At 43.3% G+C, this 11,318-nt stretch overlaps 1 protein-coding gene across 1 annotated transcript; it reads right to left on the reverse strand.

The window, feature by feature from the left end:
• Window positions 1-8,069: 8,069 nt before the first annotated feature.
• LOC114857216 (gamma-crystallin M2-like) lies at window positions 8,070-9,150 on the reverse strand. The gene is made up of 3 exons (XM_029153470.3): window positions 9,011-9,150; window positions 8,690-8,932; window positions 8,070-8,372 (listed from the first exon to the last, which is right to left on the reverse strand). The coding sequence occupies exons 1-3, from the start codon at window positions 9,041-9,043 to the stop codon at window positions 8,100-8,102; spliced, it is 549 nt and encodes a 182-aa protein (XP_029009303.1). The 5' UTR covers window positions 9,044-9,150; the 3' UTR covers window positions 8,070-8,099.
• Between the last annotated feature and the right edge of the window lie 2,168 nt (window positions 9,151-11,318).

Consider the following 11,318-nt stretch of genomic DNA (forward strand, 5'->3'; position numbering starts at 1 on the left):
CATACACCCAAACCATTCGCTTAATCTCATTGCGGAGGGTAGGTCTCCGGCCTGCTGCCCATGTGAACCCAGGCAGGCACCCCAGAACCCTGCAACCCAGCTTGAACGTGAGTGTGTGGAACTAGAGTGCACTGAAAGTGGGGGACACCTCCAGGAGCATGACCCAGCAGACCATCAATGTGATGGCTCTGTCCATTGCCTCCCTGGGAGGCAGCCCTCAAAGTCCTGGATGAGTGTAATGCAATTAAAACTGCAGAGCATCCCAATTAGGAGGGACGAAACTACTTTCCGGAAGCCCCCATCGCTGCATCAGTAGGACGCCCCTCGCAGACCTGGGTGGATGAATGTGGAGGGATGTAGTTGGGAAGCAAGTGTAGTGCTCCACTCAAACCTACACACATACTCTGCGGTTGTGCAGACCAACCTCTGCCCAGGGCCCAATGAAGACCGCAGCTCGAATAGCCAACCAGACCCCCCCACAACAGGCCTGAGCACTTACCAGAGTGGGTCAGACAAGAACAAGCAGACAATGTGTCTAAGGTGGTGTAATCTAGCAAGCTGTTCAAGTACTGAGTAATGCTTAATTTCTTTTTAGTTTTCCAGTTCATGAGGATGAATTTCTTTACACCACAGGGCAGAAAGGAGTGTTTGTGATGAGTTTGTCTCTAGGTCAAGCCCACTTAGAGCTCCAAGAAGACAAAGTTCAGGGGCTGCTGGGATTGGACATCTTAACCAGGTTGACAGTTCTTCGTATACTCCTTGCCAAAAGTGCTGCACAGGTGATCATAACCAGAATGCACGGAGAAATCTATCTGCTGTGTTACCTGTACAATGAGGGCAAATATTTGAGTTTGTGAGACCCATTTAGAACATCCTTTGTATTGTATAATGTCTTCTATGAAGAATTTTATACTGTATTAGTTGTAAATTTATATTTTTTGTCATTTGTAATAAATTAGAATATATATTTTCCAGAACATGTGATTAGTGGTGATGTCCAGATCAGCTTCAGCCTGAGTTTGGTGCTGATAATAGGTAGATCTGCAACTTTAATATTTCTGCAAAAATGTTTATTCAATGTCTATCCATGAGGAGACTTCCTTTTTTTAACCTTACCACCACTGTTCAAGCACTAATTGTCCCCAGGTGTATCTGGTTCACTCAGGAGGTGAGCAGATACAAGAATTTCCTCAAACAATTGGATTAATCAAATCCCACAGACACTAAAAACGTGCACACCGTAAAACATGTAATGATATTACAAACATATGTTTAAATACATAAAACTGTCATGGCGATCACAGCGGAGACAAAGCTCGGTGATGAAGAAGGTTTAATAGAACTCGTAGTCAGGCAGGCAAGGGTCAATACACAATCCAGGCAGTAGCGGCACAGGCAAGGATCAGACAGTCGATGGTCAGGAGGCAGGCTTAGGTCAGACTTACGGTGAAACAGGCTCAAAGGTGAGGCAGGAGGCAAGGTCAGCAAAAAATAGGGTCATACACGGATCAAGCTACGAGATATAAGTCCAGGGTCCAGGCCGTGACAAAAACCAATATAAAGTCCACCCTGTGACATCGGGATGAGTTAGTCATTTTAAAAATTAGAATAATAAGAACAAGAAAGCCTTTAATTGTCTCGCAGAGGAGGAATAGTGTCACATGACAACACAATAAAGCACAATACCGAGTAGAAAATACAGCATCAGAAGTTAAGTTGGCACAGTAAACATTATATAGATCAGTGGAGTGAGTAGCGTATGGCGTTATGAGAAGGATTATTGCATATTATATTATTATTACACAAATTTACACGAATATTGCACAGAAGAATACATAACCAGTAAAAATGTGGGTAAATTGTGAATTAACAGTGCTGATTGTACAGTCTGATAGCAGCAGTGAGGAAAGATCTGCAGAATCTCTTCTTCACACAGCAAAGGTGTATCAGTCTGTTGCTTAGCTCATGTCCCTCTCTCCCATGTCATAGTCCATGCCCCCTTTTCTGTTTGTTGTTTTCCATTGCAATAGGTGTTTTGTTCTCCTGGGCTTATTTCTGTTTTTTTTAAAGGAGTGATTTTTTACTTTCTGCTGCTCCTGGTTTATTGTATTGTGTTGCTAATCTTATTAGAAGATCTTGCTTGCCCTATCCTGTGGATCTCTCTGGCTCTGACTCAGTCCAATGCAAGGTCACAGACTCGATCTGCCATTTTGCCTGGCTGTTTCATGACACAGTGTGTTCTTCATGGCCTTGATGATGAACGGTGACAGGTTGTGTGTGAGCTCAAAGATTCACTGCTGATGCTGGACCTGATACCTTGAATAATATAGTGTAATGACTGATTAGTTTCTGAGCCTCTTCACTGCATGGGGTGTAGTCACTATCTTGCTTCTGTCAAGGCTGGTTCTGAAGCAGGTCAAAACGTGGGCAGCAGGAACCATCTCTGCTCTTCAGGACTGTCTATTTTCCACTGACTGGAACATATTTGAGGAGGCTGCAACCCATGGTGACTTCACCGACTTGGAGGAGTCATTGTTAACCAGCTACATCAACAAGTGTCTTCAAGAACATCATCTCACGTCCCAACCAACATCCCAGGCAGTGTGCTTAGAGAATGTGCTCTACAGGTGGCAGATGTTCTTACCGACATCTTGAACATGTGAAAAGCGCTGTCATTCCCACATGCTTTTAAGTCCTCCACCATCGTCCCCATGCCAAAGAAGTGTCCTGTCTCAATGATTGCCGTTCTGTTGCACTCACACCCATCATAATGAAGTGCCACAAGCAGCTCGTCATGAGATACATCAAGGCCCTTATGCCTCCCTCACTAGACCCACTACAGTTTATGTATCATGCTAACTATTCAATGGATTAGGCCATCTCCATTCCATTTGGTTCAGCATTCAATACCATCATCCCCCAACACCTGATCAGGACGCTGAGCCTGTTAGGCCTGAATACCTCCCTCTGCAACTGGATACTGGACATTCTGACCATAAGACCTCAGTCAGTGCACATCGGGAACCGCACCTCCACCACAGCGCTGGGGCCCCCCAGACCATCTCCTTAGTCATGTTTAAACACAAATGGTTGCACTTGCACCAGTCCACAAAGTCCTTGTCCTTGACCTGTACTCCAGCTGGTTCCCCTTGGACACACAGCCTAGATTGCTGAGTCATTTGAGAACTTTTGGATATGACAGGTGCTGGTGTTGTATGTCAGGTCAGAGGTTTAGAGGGTGAAGAGAGCACCATCCCCTGGGGGCCCCCAGTGCTTAAAACCACCACAGAACACACTCACACTCACCACCACACACCTCAGATACACAGCTGCGCAGCCTTGGTTGGTGAGGTAGTCATTTGTCCATGCCGACAGCTGTTTGTCTACTCCTGCCTCCTCCAGCTTCTCTCTTAGAAGTGCCGGCCTTATGGTGTTGAAGGCGATGGAGAAGTCAAAGAACATGTCCCTCACAGTGGTTCCGCCAGCCTCCAGGTGAGTCAGCGTCCGATGCAGCAGGCAGATCACTGTGCCATCCACCCCGATGTTTGGCTTGTAGGCAAACTGCAGCAAGTCCATTACTGTCCCCACCACAGAGCGAAGGTCGCTGAGGACGAGCCTCTCCATGGCTCTCAGATGGGCAGTCAAGGCTAATGGTCTTTCTGGTCTTTAATAGTTTGGTTCTTTAGCGAGGGTTAGGGGTTATATTACATGTCTCTTCTGAAAATACTTTTTGCTATTTTCAATCTTCCCTTCTATATGTGAAAGAAATCATTATTGTGTAAAGCAATTTCCCTCTGACATTAATACATTTTTTTTAACATTTTGAATCTTGAATCCTAAGCAGCTGCATCACAATTGGGAATTGTACCGTTGCGATTCGTAAGACACTACAGTGGACAGTGAGGACAGCTCACAAGATCATTGACACACACACACACACACACACACACACACACACACACACACACACACACACACACACACACACACACACACACACACACACACACACACACACACAAAATCACTCAGACAAAGTACCTGAAATACTCTTTTGCATGTTATTTTTACTACTTGTTATTACACAATAGTATTTCGCCATCATCGCTGCTACTTTCAGAATTGCTTACATGTCACGTTATTTGTGTTGTCATTCTGTAGCTTTTGTCTTGTCTGCACATTTGCAAAGGCACTTAATATTGTCTCTTGTTTCTTTGTATAATTGACTTTCTGTAAAGTAATGAAAATGTTGTAAATCTATGTTGTAAATTATGTTGCATGTACATAGCACCTGGAGGAAAGTTGTTTTGTTTCACTGCATACTGAACTGTATATGGTTGGTGTCATGTATCTGGCTGTTCCTGTCGTGTTTCCTGTTTTATTTTGTACAATTTCTGTTTTTGTTCTGTCATGTTGCGTTCCTGCTTTATGTTTCTAGTCACGCGATCTACCAGCTGCTTCTGATCTGTCATTAGTCTCATTATTTAGTCTCCAGCACTCACCTTGCTCCCTGATTGTTGCGTGTTCTCACCACTATCTGGGGTCTTGTTTTGATTCCCAGCCAGTGCATGATCTAGGATCCGTTTTTGTTTCCTGTCCCTGTTTTGGCCTAGTTCCTGTCGGTACCTTTGCCTTTGCTGGATTTACTGCTTTTGACCATTTGCCTGCTGTTTTGGATCTGGTGCCATTAAACCCTGCTTTATTCAAGTCCTGTCTCTGGTTCTGTGCATGTGGGTCCTTTGTTCCTTCTCAGTTCCCTGACAGTTGGAATGACAATAAAAGCCTACTTGACTTGACTTCTTGGAAATGAGCATGTGTTGGTCTCATGACGACATGTGGCCAAAAGGAAGCCTGGACCAAAGCTTGTGGCTATGTGTGCATTCACTGTGATGAAGTGACGTGAGACATGTTGAGCTGAACATTCACTGTATGACTCTACACATTAGCAGTGAATTGAACATGAACTGTGAGAAACTGAAGCTCCAATGTACAGACGAGTGAGGCAGGTGAAACTAGGAAACAGTGAGCAACTTTTACTTGGAAGAATTTTTCTAATTGTCCTTTTAGCTCATATTTGAATATATAAGAATCTATGTTTCTTACAACTATGATCAGTCTGAGGAGCTTGGTAACATGTGTTGGGTTCAACTGTAGGACAAATCACAGCAGCACGAAAACGGGGCAGTCCAACTCTTTTCATACTCCCAAACACCATCTGACTGAGCTACAGGAAATGGATGATTGTGTCTGGGGAGAAATAGGTTGTGGCTCCAGAGAAGACAAATAGTAAGAGAGAGAAAATTCTTTCTTTAATCATTTCAGCATGAAATGTTTTGGATTTATATTTAAAGACAGAACTGAAGAGAAGCACTGGTGCCATCTTGCTTCATACCAAAGATCTGTCCCCTCTGAGACCTCTCACCTGGAAAAATAACGTGTATTGCTGAGTCACCGACATCCTGCTATGTTGGGAGGATTGTTGGTCTAGTTTTGTTATTTCTATTTAGATGGTTTCGTGTTTATGCAGTGATATGAGATTAAAGTGTGAACACTAGTCTAAAACTCAATGAAGCCAGCGTCTCGGATTCCTAAAATTAGTTTCTGTTGTATTATTATTTTAATATCAGATTGACAACTTTCCACAGTGAATGCGATAGACAATCCTCTAGTGTCTGTAGTATATTTATGTATCATATCATATATTATTATATAGGTAGTGAACAATCTGTTCGGGTCAGGTTAAGATGCAGTGACTGTTCCTCAACCCTTGCAGTTTCGCAGGGTCGTTGTCTGGGGAGCATCTGGGATAGACTCCAGGAAACAGACATTTACTTATTTTACTTATTTTACTTTTAGCAGTAAAATTGATCATTGCTTATGAGAGAAGTACAGAGAGTAGATGGGTTCGTGTGGGGTGGGGTGAAAGAGTTTGCTTAAACTGGGTTCGTAGAATCTGGGTTCGCAGAATCTGTTGCGTAAACTGTTTATTCGAGCTGTTCCTAAGGAAATATTCAAAATGTCATGCCGACCTGGGAAAGGAACTAGGAGGTTGATGGTGGGCCAGATGAATCCGGGAGCTGGACAGATAACACGGCCCAGCGCCAGGACTTTCCGAGCAGCCGAGAAAAACATCTACACGTCCTTATTTGGACATGTGGAAAGACTTTAGGTGACGGTTAAAAGCAGGCCTTCACAGACTGGGGTTTTCAGAGCGCTTCGCAGAGGGTCCGCTGGTAGCACACAGCGGACCCTTTCCGACCTCTCGGTTCTCTCTGCAGAGGAACAAGCAGGTGAATTCGGTCTCTGCCTCTCTTGCTATTACTCTTTTGTAATCATTATCTGATTGTGTTAATTCGTCATATAATAAACCTGTATGCTATTGATTTAAACTTCTAAGTTGAGTTCTTGTGAAATCTCTGTCGTGGTCTAAGACTGAGGGTTACACAACAGGGAGAATTGCTGCTGTGCAGCTGTGGTCTTTACACAACAGATCAGTGATGACACAAATCTGGAATCTAATGTCAAAGCTACAAGTTCAGAATTCAAAGGAGTTGAGGGGAAACAAAGAGACGTCTGTTTGTAGTCTAAAGCTGGAACAGCAGACAGTTGGACGTCATCGGCTCGGTCCCCAGCAGTCAGAAGGTTTCAGCTGTTCATGTAAATGTTAAGATTATTCTCTATTAGGATTTTAGAGAATCAAGAATCAGAATTGCACTGCAATATTCACAGTTATGATTTTTAAGTGATTTTTTTTGCACACCCTTTTTTTATTGCACTGTATTGTTTTGTAGGTGCTTTTACAATTTTATAAATAACGCTTATCTAATCTTGACAGCACACAAGGTTTGTAAGGTGTAGAAAATAAGTAAAAGTCATAATTATTAAACCCCAATAAGGTGCCCTGCTTCTGGCACCAGGTGTATCCTTGAGCAAGACACTTCACACCTTACACTAGCTCCCTGGTACCCGGGGATTAATACAGTTCAATCATAAAAACGTAGTTTTTTGGCAAAATGGCAAAAGCAAAGAACTTCTCATTCAACACAAGTACCCTTTTTTCTAAACTATCAGAACTCCTATCAGAATACTGCTCTGCGTGTGTTTGGTACTCTAAGCATAAGGACAAACTAAGTCAGGACCAAAGTTCAACAGACAAACACAGCAAGAGGAGGGTATCCTTGTGTAAGACTCCAAACCCCAAGTCGCCTCCATTGAGAATAACAGCCCTGCCATCAGTGGCAAAGCTCTTCAATGTGTCTGGGAAGATGCTATTGGAAATTTGGCATGAAAACATGAGAACAATGGCAAATCCTTGTGTCACTTCATGACAATGACTCACTGGCCAGTTTCTGTGTGAACACCTACTGTTGGTCGAGTGCCAATTGTCAACATTTCATTCATCCATGGGTTAGAAGGAAGGAGATTGTTCTTTACGCAATAAGTGTTTGTGTCTGGAGAATGAACCAAAGCTCTAGTGAACGTTTTATCGTGGGACTAATGCTGCCATTGTCTTCTTTTTACAGCTGCATGTGGCCTCAGTGTTTCTGCTATTTCCTGTTCAGTTTTAGTCATGCCTCAAATATTTCTCAATTCAACAAATCCGTCCTCCACCACCCACGCTGTGACTTCTCACCCAGTTAAAAATTACAGCCGAACCAACCCAGGGCTGAAACCTCACATGGATGTTTTCTTCATCTTCTCAATTAATATGACAGTAGTAATGAATAATCAAAATTGAATAGTTTAAACTTTATTGATGCCAGCAGTGGGGATATTTATCTGACCATTTATCACCTGGAGAGCAGTGAGCATCATCATCTTCTCCTTTGATGCTGTTTGTTCCAGACATCTTGCAGTTTTCTTGAAAAATGTGACACAACCACAAAACAGATTTGATGCTTTTCTCAACATCTCAGCTCAGTTAAATTGTGAGATTAACCCTGAGCTGCTAAAGCACCATGTTTGTTGAACCTAACCTAAAATGGCAGTAGTTCATACTCTGTTAATACATAAAATACAAAAACTATTACCTTTTTAACTCAAATGAAATAAAAACCCATGATAATTAATTAATTCAAACATGTCTTTATTTGTTTACTCTAATAGTACGAGTCCATGATGCGTCTCATGCTCATGAACCTCATGTTGCCCATGTTCATGAAGCTCCGGTATTCTCCTGGCCTAATGTAAACCATCTGGCCTCTGAAGTGGGGCTGCTCGTACATCAACCAGTGTCCGTCCATCACGTGGCACGACATGCAGTTGGACATATGGAAACGGTCCATAATGCTGTTGCAGTCATCCATCAGTTCATACATCTGGCCTCCAAAGTTCTCTCGCTCATAGATCCTCATCCTGTAGGAGCCGCGGTGCTGTAATGCATCAACTGTGATTTGATTTGATGATCCCACAAGCAAACAAAAACTAAAAATGTCTGTTTTAAGATTTAAGAAGAGATGACCTGAGCATTTTGCAAGTTCCCCTGAATGTTTGTTTGTCTGGATAAATGTATTTTCAGAGTAAATCACTGGAAGTTTGCTTGTGTTAGACATTTTTCTGCCACTTCCACCCACAGAGAACCTGCTCAGCTTCATAACATCAATGACATCCTTGTCTGTTTTCTTTTTCAGCTCCTGTTGTAAACTGTCTTTGAACACAAGTCACAATTTCTAGATTTGTGTCTGGTTACCATAGGAACCATGCGCCAAGACCGGATGCAGTCACTCATTCCCATCATGGTCATGTAGTCGGCGTACTCGCCCCTCCGCAGGAAATACTGGTTTCCCATGAAGTTGGTGCGGTCGTACACCACAAAGCAGCCTCTCTCCACCCGACAGGAGTGACACCTGCTCAGGTAAGATGACATGTCGGCACAGTCACTGCTGCACTCATAGGAACGGCCCTGGAAGTTCCTGTCCTCGTAGAAGATGATCTGTGTGGAGAAACGTCAGCCACACATTACCAGTTGTCATCTGTGGACTGTGCTCTGTCTGCGTTCAGAGTGACTTACCTTGCTTCTCATGTTCATGCCGGTGGTGGACATGTTGCTGACGGAGGCTTTCCTTCTCACCTGCGTCAACTCTCAGCTTTTATACACCTGAGTGTCGGGTTCTGTTTTGTGTGTCAATGTGCTTAGTCAGCACTCACACAAAGCCTCTTTGTGAAAGGGTTAACAATGAGTGTGTGAGGCCTTTTCATCCACACAACCCAGCAAAACACATCTATATGCACCTTTACACACATTTTGACAGTGACGCTGTTTGTGTGTGACTCTGTTCACTGATTTTTAATTAGCAGCAGAAATCACCACAGTCCTGAAGTTTCAGGAGTTACCAGATCATGTTCTTATGGAAATTGTTGGATGAATACCCTTTTGGGCATTGGCTGACTGACGGTAAGCATATCGCGTCACTTCCGGTTACTGAGGTTTGGTACCGCTGTGTGTGTACGGCGTTACTCTCCGCTCTTTTCTAAATATTATCGTTTTATATCTGGTAGCGACTGCTAAGAGTTGCAAAACAAGCTTTTAACACTCAAGCATCCTTTCCTTTCATTAAACGTCCTGCTAATTTTCACTGTTATCTAAGTGTTTTCTCAGTTAGCGTAGCTCCTAGCTTACTTTCCTGCTATGGCTTGCCTCTTTTTCCTCTCCCTCTCGCTCTCTTCGGTGCTTGGTGTGTCTTATGTTTAGCTTATCCTCTGCCTCCTTTAGTGATGGTAATGGTATCTGTAATAAGTGTACGCTAGTTGCAGGGTTGGAGGCGAGGTTGTTGGACTTAGAGTCTCGGCTTCGCACATTAGAAAACAGGCCAGCTAGCCAGGTCCCTTTAGCCGGTGCGGAGCATCGTAGCTTAGCTGCTACAAGTCCCCCGGCAGGTCCCAGGCAGCTGGGTAACGACTGGGTCACGGCTCGTAAGAAACGTAACTTTAGACAGGCGCCCACGGTTCACCACCAACCGCTTCACGTTTAAACATATTTTCCCCACTCAGCGACACACCCACTGAGAAACCCACTCTGTTCATTGGTGACTCCATAGTTCGAAGCGTGAAGTTAGAGAATCCAGCGGTCATAGTTAAGTGTTTGCCTGGGGCCAGAGCGGGCGACATTGAGTCTTATCTTAAGCTCCTGTCTAAGGATAAGCGTAAGTTTGCTAAGATCGTAATACACGCAGGAGCTAATGACGCCCATCGGAAGTTACTGAAACTAACATTGAGTCGGTGTGTTCGTTTACCAAAACAATGTCGGACTCTGTAGTTTTCTCTGGACCCCTCCCCAATGTGACCAGCAATGACATGTATAGCCGGTTGTCATCGCTCCACCGCTGGTTGTCTAGGTGGTGTCCTGCAAATGATGTGGGCTTTGTGGCTAATTGGAGCACGTTTTGGGGAAATCCTGGGCTGATTAGAAGAGACGTGGTCCATCCCATGTTTGACGGAGCCTCTTTGCTCTCTAGTAACATGGCCATGTTGCTTAGTCTCCCCACCCTGTGACAACTCAGAGTGGAGCCCAGGACGCAGAGTCGCATCGCAGTCTTACACGTCTCTCTGCATGTTCTCTACAGCCGCCACCCACTCTTAGTCTTAGTTATCGCATAGAGACTGTGTCTGCTCCCTGATTACATAAACTATACAAGTCAAACAAAATCAAAGAGGAGTGACTTACCAGAATTTAATAAACATAAAAACAGTTCCTCTTACAGAACAAAGTAACAGTAAGTTAATAAAGTGTGTTTTATTGAATATCAGATCTCTCTCAACTAAATCCTTGTTGATAAATGACTTGATAAGTGACAATCACATAGATCTGTTCTGTCTCACTGAAACCTGGCTGCAGCAGGATGAATATGTTACTTTAAATGAGTCGACTCCAATGAGTCACATAAACTATCATGTTCCTAGAAGTACAGGTGGAGGTGGAGGAGTAGCAGCAATTTATAAATCAGATTTATTAATTACTCCTAACCCTTTAACATAGTTATAACTCATTTGAGAGCCTCACAATACAGTGTTTTGTATTGTTTTCCGTCCTCCTGCTCCATATTCTGAGTTCGTAACTGAATTCTCTGAATTCTTATCTGACTTAGTTCTTAGCACAGATAAAGTCATTGTAGTAGGCGACTTTAACATTCATGTAAATGTTGACAGTAACTGTCTCAGCACTGCTTTTAACTCCTTAATAGACATTATTGGTTTTACACAGCAGGTAAATGAACCCACTCATCGTTTTAACCATACCCTGGATCTTGTCCTGACCTATGGGGTTGAAATTGATAATTTATTAGTTCTTCCCCAAAACCCTCTGTTATCTGACCATTTCT

Source organism: Betta splendens, chromosome 6, assembly GCF_900634795.4.
Source record: "Betta splendens chromosome 6, fBetSpl5.4, whole genome shotgun sequence".
Classification (NCBI taxonomy): Eukaryota; Metazoa; Chordata; class Actinopteri; order Anabantiformes; family Osphronemidae; genus Betta; species Betta splendens.